General features: G+C 43.5%; 2 protein-coding genes across 2 annotated transcripts in view; both read left to right on the forward strand.

Annotated features, from left to right (window-relative positions):
* Window positions 1-5028: 5028 nt before the first annotated feature.
* Window positions 5029-8009, forward strand: LOC139450872 (uncharacterized). Its single transcript, XM_071232708.1, has 4 exons — window positions 5029-5342; window positions 5888-6134; window positions 6216-6902; window positions 7953-8009. The coding sequence occupies exons 1-4, from the start codon at window positions 5029-5031 to the stop codon at window positions 8007-8009; spliced, it is 1305 nt and encodes a 434-aa protein (XP_071088809.1).
* Window positions 8010-9727: 1718 nt separating this feature from the next.
* LOC139449933 (uncharacterized) overlaps window positions 9728-17571 on the forward strand; it is a 238979-nt gene continuing 231135 nt past the window's right edge. The window contains exon 1 of the mRNA XM_071231546.1: window positions 9728-10072. Within this exon, the coding sequence (XP_071087647.1) occupies window positions 9914-10072 (159 nt within the window). The 5' untranslated portion in view covers window positions 9728-9913. The remainder of the gene's footprint in view (window positions 10073-17571) is intronic.

Here is a 17571-nt window from a genome sequence, read left to right on the forward strand (position 1 = left end):
CATATCTAATTGTATCTGGAGACATTCTACAGGGATTTATCGACGCCAAGTTGGCAGCAAATGTCATTAAAAATTCCCAAATCAGAAAATCAAATTTCTCAATTCATGTTGATATATATACCTAATAACTAATTTCATGTCTTTGCAGCGATAATTTGAGTTTCATTGATACCAGGACCAACAAATAGGAATAGGTCTTAATGTTCAGTTTTTATATTATTGCATTCAGTACAATCTCAATATTAAATGTTAAAATACCTCTGAATTTAAGAAAATAAGAACTTAAAAACAATCCCAGTTTTTAAAAAAGTAGTTTCCATTAAGATATATATTTTTCCATTTTGACTTCTATTTTTCCCTTTTAGACATAATTTCCAATGTTGGCATAATTTCCAAATAACCATGTAAAGTATACTATGGTATAACCAATCTTAGAGCCCACTGCATCTTGGAGATGATATATATATTGCTCTGTTGGAAAACTTACTATGAGCATCTTCAAGAAGTTGAGTGAGTGAGTGAGTTGGGTTTAACACCGCTTTTAACAGTATTCCAATTATATCGCGGCGTGTCAGCTTAATGTTGGAGGAAAGCCCGAAGTGATGCAGATCTCAGACATTTACCACTTCGGTGAAACCCACGAGCACGGGTATGGTGTTGACAAACCTACACTATTATAGGTTTCTGGCGTGCCCAAGGGACGCAACTCTTAAAAAGCGAATCGCGGCGCCTTAAACGACTAGGCCACCCATGTCCCTCAAGAGGTTGAGAGAGCTTCAATGTTCACTATGTAAGAAAGTCATGAGGTAGTGCCGAATACAATAAGTGTACGAACAGTTATAACCCATCTCGACAGGCTTTTCAGGGATTTAGTGGGGCCATGCTCAGGGGTCAGTAAGCAAATGTCAGTAAAAATGTTCAAATTGGAATTAAAAATTTCCTAATTCATGTCATTTATAGTCATAAATATACATTGTCAATGCAAGAGAATAACCAGTTTAGATTTTCCACTGAAACAGATTCCATTAGGCGTAAAGGGCAAACTGGCTGTGAAAATTAATGTGAATATTATTGTTAACTAATGTTATGGCTCTTCAGAATTTTTCCAAATTGGCTGCCAAGGCCACTTAGACTTTCCCCAATTTGCTGTTCCCCACGCTTACATTCTCAGTCAAGACTTTGGAAGGTGTTGGATGTTCATCATTCAATCAAGCTCTGGTTTGCTGTGTGTCATTCTCCAATGATGATGGATGTTCATCATTCAATCAAGCTCTGGTTTGCTGTGTGTCATTCTCCAATGATGATGGATGTTCATCATTCAATCAAGCTCTGGTTTGCTGTGTGTCATACTCCGATGGTGTGTGATGTTCATCATTCAATCAAGCTCTGGTTTGCTGTGTGTCATTCTCCAATGATGATGGATGTTCATCATTCAATCAAGCTCTGGTTTGCTGTGTGTCATACTCCGATGGTGTGTGATGTTCATCATTCAATCAAGCTCTGGTTTGCTGTGTGTCATTCTCCAATGATGATGGATGTTCATCATTCAATCAAGCTCTGGTTTGCTGTGTGTCATACTCCGATGGTGTGTGATGTTCATCATTCAATCAAGCTCTGGTTTGCTGTGTGTCATACTCCGATGGTGTTGGATGTTCATCATTCAATCAAGCTCTGGTTTGCTGTGTGTCATACTCCGATGGTGTGTGATGTTCATCATTCAATCAAGCTCTGGTTTGCTGTGTGTCATACTCCGATGGTGTGTGATGTTCATCATTCAATCAAGTTCTGGTTTGCTGTGTGTCATACTCCGATGGTGTTGGATGTTCATCATTCAATCAAGCTCTGGTTTGCTGTGTGTCATACTCCGATGGTGTGTGATGTTCATCATTCAATCAAGTTCTGGTTTGCTGAGTGTCATACTCTGATGGTGTGTGATGTTCATCATTCAATCAAGCTCTGGTTTGCTGTGTGTCATACTCCGATGGTGTTGGACGTCATCATTCAATCAAGCTCTGGTTTGCTGTGTGTCATACTCCGATGGTGTTGGATGTTCATCATTCAATCAAGCTCTGGTTTGCTGTGTGTCATACTCTGATGGTGTTGGATGTTCATCATTCAATCAAGCTCTGGTTTGCTGAGTGTCATACTCTGATGGTGTGTGATGTTCATCATTCAATCAAGCTCTGGTTTGCTGTATGTCATACTCCGATGGTGTTGGACGTCATCATTCAATCAAGCTCTGGTTTGCTGTGTGTCATACTCCGATGGTGTTGGACGTCATCATTCAATCAAGCTCTGGTTTGCTGTGTGTCATACTCCGATGGTGTTGGATGTTCATCATTCAATCAAGCTCTGGTTTGCTGTGTGTCATACTCTGATGGTGTTGGATGTTCATCATTCAATCAAGCTCTGGTTTGCTGAGTGTCATACTCTGATGGTGTGTGATGTTCATCATTCAATCAAGCTCTGGTTTGCTGTATGTCATACTCCGATGGTGTTGGACGTCATCATTCAATCAAGCTCTGGTTTGCTGTGTGTCATACTCCGATGGTGTTGGACGTCATCATTCAATCAAGCTCTGGTTTGCTGTGTGTCATACTCCGATGGTGTTGGATGTCATCATTCAATCAGGCTCTGGTTTGCTGTATGTCATACTCCGATGGTGTTGGACGTCATCATTCAATCAAGCTCTGGTTTGCTGTGTGTCATACTCCGATGGTGTTGGACGTCATCATTCAAACAAGCTCTGGTTTGCTGTGTGTCATACACCAATGATGATGGATGTTCATCATTCAATCAAGCTCTGGTTTGCTGTGTGTCATACTCCGATGGTGTTGGACGTCATCATTCAATCAAGCTCTGGTTTGCTGTGTGTCATACTCCGATGGTGTTGGACGTCATCATTCAATCAAGCTCTGGTTTGCTGTGTGTCATACTCCGATGGTGTTGGACGTCATCATTCAATCAAGCTCTGGTTTGCTGTGTGTCATACTCCGATGGTGTTGGACGTCATCATTCAATCAAGCTCTGGTTTGCTGTGTGTCATACTCCGATGGTGTTGGACGTCATCATTCAAACAAGCTCTGGTTTGCTGTGTGTCATACACCAATGATGATGGATGTTCATCATTCAATCAAGCTCTGGTTTGCTGTGTGTCATACACCAATGATGATGGATGTTCATCATTCAATCAAGCTCTGGTGTGCTGTGTGTCATACTCCGATGGTGTTGGACGTCATCATTCAAACAAGCTCTGGTTTGCTGTGTGTCATACACCAATGGTGTTGGACGTCATCATTCAAACAAGCTCTGGTTTGCTGTGTGTCATACACCGATGGTGTTGGACGTCATCATTCAATCAAGCTCTGGTTTGCTGTGTGTCATACTCCGATGGTGTTGGACGTCATCATTCAATCAAGCTCTGGTTTGCTGTGTGTCATACACCAATGGTGTGTGATGTTCATCATTCAATCAAGCTCTGGTTTGCTGTGTGTCATACACCGATGGTGTTGGACGTCATCATTCAATCAAGCTCTTGTTTGCTGTGTGTCATACTCCGATGGTGTTGGACGTCATCATTCAATCAAGCTCTGGTTTGCTGTGTGTCATACACCGATGGTGTTGGACGTCATCATTCAAACAAGCTCTGGTTTGCTGTGTGTCATACACCGATGGTGTTGGACGTCATCATTCAATCAAGCTCTGGTTTGCTGTGTGTCATACTCCAATGGTGTTGGACGTCATCATTCAATCAAGCTCTGGTTTGCTGTTTGTCATACTCCTAGTTGTTAAAGCATTCACTCATCACGTTGAAGACCTGGGTTCTATTCCCCACATAGGTACAATGTGTGAAGCCAATTTCTGGTGTCCCCCGCTGTTATATTGCTGGAATATTGCTAAAAGCGACGTAAAACCATACTCAATTATCATTCAGTCAAGTACTGGTTTGCCTGTGTCATCATACCCGGATGGTTAGAATGTTTATCTTGCATCAAGCTCTGGTTTGCCTGGTGAAGAGGTTAGGTTTCTACTGGTTGCTTAAATACATCAAGCTCTGGTTTGCCTGGCGAAGAGACTACGGTTTCTACTGGTTGCTTTAATACATCAAGCTCTGGTTTGCCTGGCGAAGAGACTACGGTTTCTACTGGTTGCTTTAATACATCAAGCTCTGGTTTGCCTGGCGAAGAGACTAAGGTTTCTACTGGTTGCTTAAATACATCAAGCTTTGGTATGCCTGGCGAAGAGACTACGGTTTCTACTGGTTGCTTTAATACATCAAGCTCTGGTTTGCCTGGCGAAGAGACTAAGGTTTCTACTGGTTGCTTAAATACATGTTATTGGAGACTATGCCATAAACACATTCTCTCACTTCAAGTGGGCATGTATGAGTGCAGAGTATCAATTGTACATGTTATAATGGTAGTGTTTCTGTTTGTTGTTCAGATAGAGCTAGGTTAGTGTTGAAGGCAGGGCCACCTCAGCTGTCCTCAAGTTTATTGTGTAATCAAAGGAAAACGGATACTCGCTCTGATACTTGAATAGCGGCATCTGGTTGCTGATCTTGATCATGGCATCAGTGTTGATATTGATTTTCTCAAGATTATGAGCTTTGTTCTATTATTAATGATAAAGGACACATATATTTCATGACAGGTCATTACACCTATGGATGTAGGTGAAGGTGTGGGCAAGGGTGTGGTTGTGGGTGAAGTGGGGGTGGGTGTTGGGTGTGGAAGTGGGTGTGGGTGAAGGTGTGGGCGAGGATGTGGTTGTGGGTGAAGTGGGGATGAGGGTGTTGGGTGTGGAAGTGGGTGTGGGTGAAGATGTGGGTGAGAGTGTGGACAAGGGTGTGGGCAAGGGTGTGGTTGTGGTTGAAGTTGGGATGGGTGTTGGGTGTGGATGTGGGTGTGGATGTAGGTGAAGTTAGGGGCGAGGGTGTGGTTGTGGGTGAAGCAGGGGCGGGTGTTGGGTGTTGAGGTGGGTGTGGGTGAAAGTGTGGGTGAGGGTGTGGGTGAGGGTGAAGCGGGGATGACGGTTTTGGGTGTGGAAGTGGGTGTGGGTGAAGGTGTGGGTGAGGGTGTGGACAAGGGTGTGGGCAAGGGTGTGGTTGTGGGTGAAGCGGGGATGAGGGTTTTGGGTGTGGAGGTGGGTGTGGGTGAAGGTGTGGGTGAGGGTGTGGGTGAGGGTGTGGGCAAGGGTGTGGGCAAGGGTGTGGTTGTGGGTGAAGCGGGGATGACGGTTTTGGGTGTGGAGGTGGGTGTGGGTGAAGGTGTGGGCGAGGGTGTGGACAAGGGTGTGGGCAAGGGTGTGGTTGGGGGTGGGTGTTGGATGTGGGTGTGGATGTAGGTGAAGGTAGGGGCAAGGGTGTGGTTGTGGGTGAAGCAGGGGCGGGTGTTGGGTGTGGATGTGGGTGTGGGTGAAAGTGTGGGCGAAAGTGTGGGCGAGGTGTGGTTGCAGGTGAAGTGGGGGAGGGTGTTGGGTGTGGGTGAAGGTGTAGGTGAAGGTGTGGGAGAGGTTGTGGTTGTGGGTGAAGCGGGGGCAAGGGTGTTGGTGAAGGTGTGAGCGAGGGTGATAGGTGTGTGTGTGTGTGGGTGTGGGTGTGGGTGTGGGTGTGGGTGTGGATGAAGACTTGGCTGAGGTGATGGGTGTAGGTGTGGGTGAAGGTTTGAGCGAGGGTATTAGGTGTGTATGTGTGTGTGGGTGTGGGTGTGGGTGTGGGTGTGGAGGTGGGTGTGGGTGAAGACCCAGCCGGGGTGATGGGTGTAGGTGTGGGTGAAGGTTTGAGCGAGGGTATTAGGTGTGTATGTGGGCATGGGTGTGGGTGTGGATGTGGATGTGGATGTGGGTGTGGGTGTGGATGAAGATTTGGGCGAGGTGATTGGTGTAGGGGTGGATGTGGGAAAGGCATGGATGTTGGTGTTGGTGTGGGTGTGGGTGTGGGTGTGGGTGTGGATGAAAACTTGGATGAGGATGTGGGTGATGGCAAGGATGAGGGTGTGGATGTTGGTGTGGATGAGGGCAAGGATGAGGGTGTGGGTGTTGGTGTGGATGAGGGCAAGGATGAGATTGTGGGCCAGGCAGAGGGCAAGGGTGAGGATATAGGTGTTGGTGTGGGTGAGGGCAAGGATGAGGGTGTGGGTGTTGGTGTGGTTGAGTGCAAGTATGAGGATGAGGGTGTTTGTGTGGGTGAATGCAAGGATGAGGGTGTGGGCTAGGCTGAGGGGAAAGATGAGGATGAGGGCGTGTGTGTGGGTCTGGCTGTGGGCAAGGATGAGGGCATGGGCCAGGCAGAGGGCAAGGATAAGGATGAGGGCGTGGGCCAGGCTGTGGGCAAGGATAAGGGTGTGGGTGTGGGTCTGGCTGTGGGCAAGGATGAGGGTGTTGGTGTGGGTGTGGTTCTGGCTGTGGGCAATCATGAGTGTGTGGGCCAGGCAGAGGGCAAGGATGAGGGTGTGAGCCAGGCAGAGGGGAAAGATGAGGATGAGGGTGTGGGCTGGCTGAGGGCAAGGATGAGGATGAGTGTGGGCCAGGCAGAGGGCAAGGATGAGGGTGTAGATGTGGGTCTGGCTGTGGGCAAGGATAAGGGTGTGGGTGTGGGTCTGGCTGTGGGCAAGGATGAGGGCATGGGCCAGGCAGAGGGGAAAGATGAGGATGAGGGTGTGGGCCAGGCTGTGGGCAAGGATAAGGGTGTTGGTGTGGGCCAGGCTGTGGGCAAGGATAAGGGTGTGGGTGTGGGCCAGGCTGAGAGTGTTGGTGTGGGTGAAGGTATGGGCGTGGGCATGGGTGTAGAGGTCTTTGGTGAGGGTGTGACTGTAGGTGTTTGCAAGGGTATGGTTGGGGGTGAGAGCCAGGTTGCGGGTGGGGGTCTGGGAGTTGGTGAGGGCAAGGGGGAACGTGTGGGCGTCAGTGTTCCAGCCTCTATCTACGTATGGCTTCATGAAACAAAAGGTTTTTTTCGTCTTAATAACTACTTTGAATATTCTGGTTGCATAGTTCAATTTACATCTTGAACATTATGTTTAGAAGAAAAAATAACATACATTATAAGTTTACAAACTTTAATCTACTGTCTGTATTGATCCATGCATGAGACAAGCGTGTGCTGGAGCATCCCAGGTGGTAGACACAACACCTCCCCACCCCCACCCCATCTACTGTCTGTATTGATCCATGAGACCAGTGTGTGTTGGAACATCCCAGGTGATAGACACAACACCTCCCCAACCCCACCCCCATCTACTGTCTGTATTGATCCATGCATGAGACAAGCGTGTGTTGGAGCATCCCAGGTTATAGACACCCCCACCCCCACCCCATCTACTGTCTGTGTTGATCCATGAGACCAGCGTGTGTTGGAGCATCCCAGGTGGTAGAGACAACACCTCCCCACCCCCACCCCATCTACTGTCTGTATTGATCCATGAGACCAGTGTGTGTTGGAACACCCCAGGTGATAGACACAACATCTACCACCCCCACCCCATCTACTGTCTGTATTGATCCATGAGACCAGTGTGTGTTGGAACATCCCAGGTGATAGACACAACATCTACCACCCCCACCCCATCTACTGTCTGTATTGATCCATGAGACCAGTGTGTGTTGGAACACCCCAGGTGATAGACACAACATCTACCACCCCCACCCCCATCTACTGTCTGTATTGATCCATGAGACCAGTGTGTGTTGGAACATCCCAGGTGATAGACACAACATCTACCACCCCCACCCCCATCTACTGTCTGTATTGATCCATGAGACCAGTGTGTGTTGGAACATCCCAGGTGATAGACACAACATCTACCACCCCCACCCCCATCTACTGTCTGTATTGATCCATGAGACAAGCGTGTGTTGGAGCATCCCAGGTGGTAGACACAACACCTCCCCACCCCCACCCCATCTATTGTCTGTATTGATCCATGAGACCAGCGTGTGTTGGAACACCCCAGGTTATAGACACCCCCACCCCCACCCCCACCCCATCTACTGTCTGTATTGATCCATGAGACCAGTGTGTGTTGGAACATCCCAGGTGATAGACACAACATCTACCCCACCCCACCCCAGCCCATCTACTGTCTGTATTGATCCATGAGACAAGCGTGTGTTGGAACACCCCAGGTGATAGACACCCCCACCCCCACCCCATCTACTGTCTGTATTGATCCATGAGACCAGTGTGTGTTGGAACATCCCAGGTGATAGACACAACATCTACCACCCCCACCCCATCTACTGTCTGTATTGATCCATGAGACCAGTGTGTGTTGGAACATCCCAGGTGATAGACACAACATCTACCCACCCCCACCCCCATCTACTGTCTGTATTGATCCATGAGACCAGCGTGTGTTGGAACATCCCAGGTGATAGACACAACATCTACCACCCCCACCCCATCTACTGTCTGTATTGATCCATGAGACCAGTGTGTGTTGGAACATCCCAGGTGGTAGACACAACACCTCCCCACCCCCACCCCATCTACTGTCTGTATTGATCCATGAGACCAGCGTGTGTTGGAACACCCCAGGTTATAGACACCCCCACCCCCACCCCCACCCCATCTACTGTCTGTATTGATCCATGAGACCAGCGTGTGTTGGAACACCCCAGGTTATAGACACCCCCACCCCCACCCCCACCCCATCTACTGTCTGTATTGATCCATGAGACCAGCGTGTGTTGGAACATCCCAGGTGATAGACACAACACCTCCCCACCCCCACCCCATCTACTGTCTGTATTGATCCATGAGACCAGTGTGTGTTGGAACATCCCAGGTGATAGACACAACACCTCCCCACCCCCACCCCATCTACTGTCTGTATTGATCCATGAGACCAGTGTGTGTTGGAACATCCCAGGTGATAGACACAACATCTACCCACCCCCACCCCATCTACTGTCTGTGTTGATCCATGAGACAAGCGTGTGTTGGAACATCCCAAGTGATAGACAACATCTACCACCCCCACCATCGACTGTCTGTATTGATCCATGCATGAGACCAGTGTGTGTTGGAGCATCCCAGGTGATAGACGCAACACCTACCCACCCACCCCATCTACTGTCTGTATTGATCCATGAGACAAGCGTGTGTTGGAACACCCCAGGTTATAGACACCCCCACCCCCACCCCCACCCCCACCCCCACCCCATCTACTGTCTGTATTGATCCATGAGACAAGCGTGTGTTGGAACACCCCAGGTGATAGACACCCCCACCCCCACCCCCACCCCCACCCCCACCCCATCTACTGTCTGTATTGATCCATGAGACAAGCGTGTGTTGGAACACCCCAGGTGATAGACACCCCCACCCCCACCCCCACCCCCACCCCCACCCCATCTACTGTCTGTATTGATTCATGCATGAGACCAGTGTCTGCTGGAGCATCCCAAGTGATAGACACAACATCTATCCACTCCCACCCCCATCTACTGTCTGTATTGATCCATGAGACCAGCGTGTGTTGGAACATCCCAGGAGGTGATAGACACCATTTACCTTATCATATGTGTAACTGATTGCACATGTCTCTGATTCTTTCATCACAGGCATGCATCTGTTTCGCTGACAAATTTCACATTCACTTCATGTCGCATGAATTTTCTGTGTTGCTTGGAAACCAAGTAAATTCCAGGAGATCTGTTCCAGTGACTGGCTTGAGTGCATGGCAGGAACCATGTCTAGCCATACAAGCTTTTGTGAAATGATCGTTCCATAGGATTATTGTCTCCAGGTTCTGTAATAAACTGATGAGTTTGGGATTTTTCATTTACATGTTAACACTAAGACGTATGAGATCAACCGCAAACGTGATAGAATCCACGTTTCTCAAAGAGGGAAGTATTTTGGATCCACACTGGTTCCGAGTTCAGCAGCTGATGTCATTTTGGTAAAACCATGAAAATTGCAGGAGGAATCACCAATGGATGCAGTGTAACTATCGTTGCTGGGAAGTCACAAGTGGAATCCACAATGTCACAATCACGGACAAACAATGGCGAACAATGTGAGAGTTCCAGACAGCGGACACAGTGTGAAGAGATTGTATCAAACCAGGTAGGTCATTATTGCTCATAATTCCCTGCTATGTATTATGTAACATTATGCTAAGAGGTGGTCAATATCTTGTACATTTCACCCCTAGCAGTACTCCTTCAGTGTTAATTAGATAGAAAAGTGTAGTAATTGCACATATTTATTTTCTTGTTCTCATTTGACTTTGTCAAGTGAGCTGGATAAGTCTTCTCAACGAGGCAATCAATACATGGATTTTGCGATCAACTTTGATTGTCACAGTCTTTACTTTTAAGTCTTACCATTGATTTTGTATCTGGGCTGAATGGGTTTATTAAAAATTGTTTCATGTAGATTTTGTTGATGAATTTATGTTCTTTTTCCACATGTAAATTTTCCTCAAAAGTGAAGCTATGATGGACCACTCGAAAGAAGTTAAGAACATTCGATTCTTTCATACAACTATAGTTAATCTGTAATGGCATGGACAATTGTGTATTGGAAGTCTGATGTGTTTAGGAGGTATGACGTATATTGGAAATGTGATGTGCACTGGAGGTGTGTGTATTGAATGGTGTGGTGTGTATTGACTGACCTGGTGTGTGTTGGATGGTGTAGTGTGTATTGACTGACCAGGTGTGTATTGAATGGTGTGGTGTGTATTGACTGACCTGGTATGTATTGAATGGTGTGGTGTGTATTGACTGACCTGGTGTGTATTGAATGGTCTGGTGTGTATTGACTGACCTCATATGTGTTGGAGTATGGTGTATATTGACTGGCTTTGTGTATATTGACTGGCCTGGTGTGTACCGAATGACCTGGTGTGTATTGTAATATGTTGTATATTGACTGGTCTGTTGTGTACTGAATGGATTAATGTGTATTTGATATTGCCTGGTTTCATGTATATTGACAGGCCTGGTGTGTGTTGGAGTTTTGTGTATATTCCCTGGCTTCATGTATATTGACTGGCCTTGTATGTATTGGAGTTTGGTGTATATTGACTGGCCTGAGTTTGGTGTATATTGACAGGCCTGGTATGTAATGGAGTTTGGTGTATATTGACAGGCCTGGTATGTATTGGAGTTTGGTGTATATTGACTGGCCTGGTTTGTATTGGAGTTTGATGTATATTGACAGGCCTGGCATGTATTGGAGTTTGATGTATATTGACTAGCCTGGTATGTATTGGAGTTTGATGTATATTGACTAGCCTGGTATGTATTGGAGTTTGATGTATATTGACAGGCCTGGTATGTATTGGAGTTTGGTGTTTATTGACAGGCCTGGTGTATATTGACTGGTCTGGTGTATATTGACAGGCCAGGTATGTATTGGAATTTGATGTATATTGACAGGCCTGAAATGTATTGGATTCAAGTGTCTATTGACAGGCCAGGTATGTATTGGAGTTTGATGTATATTGACAGGTCAGGTATGTATTGGAGTTTGATGTATATTGACAGGCCTGGAATGTATTGGATTCAAGTGTATATTGACAGGCGAGGTATGTATTGGAGTTTGATGTATATTGACTGGCCTGGTGCATATTGACTGGCTTAGTGTGCATTGACTGGTCTGATGTGTACTGAATGGACTAATGTGTATTGGAGTTTGGTGTATATTGACTGGATTGGTGTATATTGGTTGGCCTGGTATGCATTTGTTTTGTTTAGATTGGATTCAGGTGTTTACTGAGTAGAGGTCTGGTGTTTATTGAATGGAGGTCTGGTGTAAACTTAAAGTATTGCTTATTGGACGGGGTAACCATCAACCCTTAATCTTTTATATGTGACAGGATATATGGCACTAGAAGGTCAACCATTAACCCTTCATCTTCTATATATGACAGGATATATGACACTAGAAGGTCAACCATTAACCCTTCATCTTTTATAAGTGACAGGATATGTGGCACTAGAAGGTCAACCATTAACCCTTCATCTTCTATAAGTGACAGGATATGTGGCACTAGAAGGTCAACCATTAACCCTTCATCTTATATATATGGCAAAAAATAAATTACAAGTGATTCTTTGGCATTTGATTGGCTAACCAAGCAATTTAGGCCATGCCATTTAGGCCATGCATACTATTTTCCTGATTGGCTGAAAATAGAGTGGGTGGGGCTTGTGTTGCAATATTGCGCTGATTGATGTAACTGATTTGGTGTGGTTGTCTACAGTTTTATGTGTTAATTATCAATAAGCAGTAAGTGAAACCATTATTTTTTTACTTATTTATTTATAACAATTGACTTCAATGTTATTTTGTGTTTATGGAGGTATAAATGCAAAAATAGGTATGCACGGTTTGCATAACTCTGACCTTTCTGATGGTACTTCTGAGAATGAGCTTGTCTCATAAATTAATGTGACTTTTAGACACCTGGGAGTTTCTTAGGTTTGCTTAATAGCATTTAATATTAATTTAAGGAACATAATGGTACCTCCGCAACACAGATGATGCAGAAAGAAATGTATTCAACTCTACAACAGCCATCGCTCATGGCAATCAGTCCAAAATGGTGTGTTGACATGGAGGGTAAGTCATGAGTTGTTGACAAGCCAAATTTCTTGTCAATAACTTGTTATTTTCTTGCGGAAACGTTTTATCAAATGCCGATGCAAATCAGTATTCAAGTCTTACAACAAGGTAATATGTTGATCTTAAACCATGTAGGTGATTGCCACAGCGTTACCATAGAAACTGTATGTTCCATTATGCCAAAAATGGTTATTTTGTGTTTATACCACTGCCCCCAGGGCATCTTAGAATGGTATGAGACTGCCCATAGATTTTCCATGCTTGATGTTGTGGTACATTATAATGGCTCCATGTTTCCCCATGTAGACCTTGCTGATTTGAAGATGTCATTGATTTTAAGCAATTATCCTCATAGAGATGGCTTCCTGAATTCTCTTTCAACAAAACAAGGAATATTCTATCAGAATTGAACATATTTTTCTTTCTAGGTCATGTTTTGTCCTGATTGGAATAAGGATTAAATTGAGTTTTCCTTCCTTCTGAAGTACGCCTAAAAATCCAGAGCATTGTGTTGTTTAGAATTCAATGAGTTAATTTTTTGAAGATTTCCTGATGTAAAAAATCATGTGCATTCTCACATGAAAGTAATTAATCAATATTAACGATTGGTGATTTTAGTTGTCACTTTTTGCAAAACACAGTATTCACCTTATAAGTCTTTTGAAGTCAGAAAGTTGTTGGAAATTTGAAATGGTTGAAACTGTTTATGATTTCAGCTTCTGAAAAGGGCCTCTTGTGACATGTTTTTGACTGCTTTAGAAACTGCAGGCTACAGGTGCATATTCACCAGGGATGTGTAAAATTCAGTGTTTTAGTAAAATGAATTGATTTAAAAAAACACACCCACATTTGCACACTGAATATTTGTCAGAACACTTTCTGCTGCAAGCCTAAACAATGGTGCAAAGCAGACAAGCATTTGTTGCCCAAGGCAATGGTGGTTTTGCCGTTTCAAACAGAAAATGTTTCTCAGCTCAATCTTTCCAAGATTACTTCAAGACAGTAATGTATGTTACTTTGTAGTTAATGACAATCCAATTACAAAGAACACAGGCTATTTTTTTATAGTTTTCCCCTGCATCATGTTTGCGAGTAAAGACATATTCGTATCAGGATCTATTTTTAGCCAATAGTCATGTTGGGATTTCCCTTTTGTCTATAATGCTGATGTCTTCAAACAGGTCAATGTACCAAATATTATGCTTAAAGTTCTTGATCACTCACTGTATGTTCCTCAAGTTTGTACATTCTACAATGGTCACAGACCCTTGGTTATTTTATTGAATTGTCACGTAAAGATTTGCTGAATTGAGTCAAATTTTTGTGTATTTCCTCTATGATATCATATAAAGTCCACAAGAAAAGATTTCACTATTACACAATTCTTTCTATGTGAGGCTCAGAAGTTATTAATCGACCCTCGATGGCAGGAAAAGAAACCCAAGATGGCAGGATAAATTTACAGAATTGAAAAATGGTAATAAATTCATGACGACATTGGTTTACAAAATCCAGTAATCGAATTCTGTATGATCAAAACTCCTTATTGGATTAGTGGATATCCAATTAAGATTTTCCGTTGAGGGTGTGTGAGTTTTATGGCTTGAGGTCTTTTCTCAGTGACGACGAATATGTCTGATTATGAGATGTTTTATAGATAGTCGATCTTTCATCTGAAATTTAAGTTAATAATGCAGATACCTAGATGAAAATAGAAAATATCCTGATGATTGTCAAGGTCATGTCTGGTCTGGAGTAGGTCGCCTTGGTTTGGTCAGACCATCTCAGGGGTCTTATTCGAGGGTTTTTGTTTTTGCATAAGGACCTCGCTAAGAGTAAGTATTTTTCTTACCCATTTGTGGACAAGAAACCAATTTGAGATAACATGGGTAAGATCGATTTCCAGGTCTGTGACTGGCTACTCCATGGTGATGACCTCAGGTCAGGTTATGACAGACAACTTCCTGATTGTAATTACCTTATTCGACCCATTAAGCGCCCCTCCCCCAGTAAGCACCCCAACCTTCCCGGTTCCGAAAATTTATATAATAATTATTTCGTTTTAAATGAAAATAGTCTGGGAACCGAGGTTTCCGGATATTTGAAGTCCGTTTAAGCGGGGCATGACTGTATTCTGTTTATTTTAGATATTTGTGACTTTGAATATTATGCGCAGAAAAGAAGTCCGGCAAACGAACGGGTGATGAGAAACTTCGCCAGTACAAATTCGAAATTTGAGATAAAAAAAATCACCAGACATGTTGATTTACCGTTTAAATTGTATTTTTTGTTCAGCTAGGCGTCGTTTTATATCCAGGGATTAAGATTACCTTGTGCATTTTCTCGTAAACTATGCCAGACACAGCAATCAGCTGTACACACGTTTTCTTGGAATCTACCAGTGATTCGGTCAAGACACACCCAATGATATAACTTTACAGGATTTTAAATGCAAGGATCGGCAAAAGTTGTATTTGAAACTATATTTTTTATCAGGAATAATATATTCCAATATCATATTAATTTTATGCAGCTTTTACTAAACATATTCAAAATAATAATAACCCTAAGCGAAGCAGCTGATTGCTATTGCCGGGTATTATTTTTTACATGGAACCAGTCTGACCAGTCACCGTCAAGGCTCCCGTACACGTGATCGCGTGATCGTGTGATCGCGAGAATTACGTATTGACATGGAATCGTCCAACAAAAACAAATGACTTTTAACGAATCAAAGAATGGCATTTATGATATATGTATCCATTCTCTGTCAACTAAAGTTTGTTTCAAGGCGTCAACACCGGTAATCTGACCATGGTTGCTGTTAATAACGGTGAGTTGTGCGATCTTCTGATCGCTTCACACACAATTTCGCCGAATTTAATTAAAACAATATTAAAAGGAATTTTGAATAAAATTAATGAAATTAGTTACAAACAAAAGTTCAGATATACAAAGAACACTTTTTATAGCCAGACAGTGTAATTACATGAATAATTTGCGAATTTCAGTATGGATTTGTTGACATGGTATTTCTTGTGTTATGTGCTCACAGTAATGTCTTTCCATGGGGGAAAAAACATCAAAACTCATTAATTCGTGTATAATGCGCACCCCCTTCTACACAGCTGTGTTTTTTGGAAAAAAAAGTGCGCACTATTCTCAAGAAAATTCGGTAAGGCTTACTAATGAATTTACGCCAATTTGACTCTGAATTGGTCCCAATAAGTGCCCACCCCTTCTGTCTTTTTTTAAGCGCCCTGGGCGCTTAATGGGTCGAATATGGTAATTGATAAGTTATTCGTGCTTCAGTCGATTTCACCTACGTCAGTATCAGAACTTGATAGTTTTAGAGTGTTTAATAAATGGTCTTTGATCTTATTTAATTTGCATTATCATCTTTGCCTGATATTCCACAAATATGGTGGAAACTGTTTTGTGGAGGGTCACAATAGGTAGGAGTAGTAAGCAGTCAGCTGAATGATGTCACCCATGTATTAATGCGCCACTGTAATCATAAGAACAGAAATGATATGTCTTGATTTGATGCGAAGCTGGTGCGATTTTAGTGTGTGTAAGAAACAGATTACTGCACTTAAACAATTGTGTCTGTCGGATACCATTTGTCTTACAGCCACTGTTGTAGTAAAATCTACATATATTGTTTAATGGTTGCTTTATGAGATATATGTCATTGTTTCCATTACGTGCAGTGAACCTGTTTGATTATCCCTTACCTAGATAACAATGCAACAATTTCTTTAATGCAAGCGGAACACTCACATTCTTGCGTTAATTTCATGCTTGCATTAGTTTCATGATTTAAAGTATTGATGGGGGAGAAAAGAGAGCAGTTCATTGATCAAGAATAAAAGATTTATAAGACTGTGTGAAGCAAGGATAACAGATGAATTAGCAACATTAAAAAGAATGGGATTTTTCCAGGAAGAATAAGATGATGCTTGAGGTGGGAAGGATGCCCAATGTGATGCAGGTCTTATACATTTACTGATTTGAAGAAACCAAATAGTATTTTGCTGGCTGAAATCTGTGAATCTGGAATTTGAAACAATGATCAAATGATCCTGGCACACACCAGGGGAGGCAACTCTGCATAGTAAATTGTAGCATCTTAGGCCATTGCGTATCAAAATGAGTGAGTGAGTATGGTTTTAACAATATTCCAGCAATATCACGGCAGGGGACACCAGAAATGGGCTTCACACATTGTACCCATGTTGGGAATCGAATCTGGGTCGTCTGCATGACGAGTAATCGCTTTAACAGCAAGTTTTCCTGACCGCCCCTGATCCAAGATGAACACAGATAGATATCAGGGAGTTCAGCTGTTACTTTATTTAGTCAAGTCAACATGGGTCATGATTCATAATGCTGGTTGGAAAGTTTTGGGGGCATTCAGTGAGTGAGTGAGTGAGTAGTGTTTAACGCCGCTTTTAACAGTATTACAGTTATACCATGGCGTGTCAGCTTAATGTAGGAGGAAAGCCCGAAGTGAGGCACTTCTTTGACATTTACCACTTCGGTGAAACCCACGAGCACGGGTATGGTGCTGACAAACCTAGAAACATAATCGGGGCGAACCAGGGATTGGAACCCACAATCATAGGGTTTGGCGTGCCCAAGGGACGCAACTCTGCACAGAGATTTGTGACGCCTTAGAAGACTGGGCCACCCATGCTCCCTGAAGATGGGCGTGGGCATGGGGCTGCTTCTGTTTTAGCATATGCAGTAAACTACGTTTATAACCAATACCCTTATGATATATAGAAATTGATTTTTGGTTATAGCCATTTGCTGTATATATGCTGTAAATATGTTTATAACAAATTATGGTTGTAACAAACTAAAATTAGTGGTCCCTTTGAGATTGTGATAACCGTAGTTTACTGTATAATGCAACACCTTTCTGGTTTAATTTAATATTTCTGACAGGCATATAACAATATTCCCTCCCTCACTCAAGTCTCATG

This window comes from Haliotis cracherodii, unplaced genomic scaffold (genome assembly GCF_022045235.1).
Source record: "Haliotis cracherodii isolate W230 unplaced genomic scaffold, xgHalCrac1.p SCAF_8, whole genome shotgun sequence".
NCBI classification, from domain to species: Eukaryota; Metazoa; Mollusca; class Gastropoda; order Lepetellida; family Haliotidae; genus Haliotis; species Haliotis cracherodii.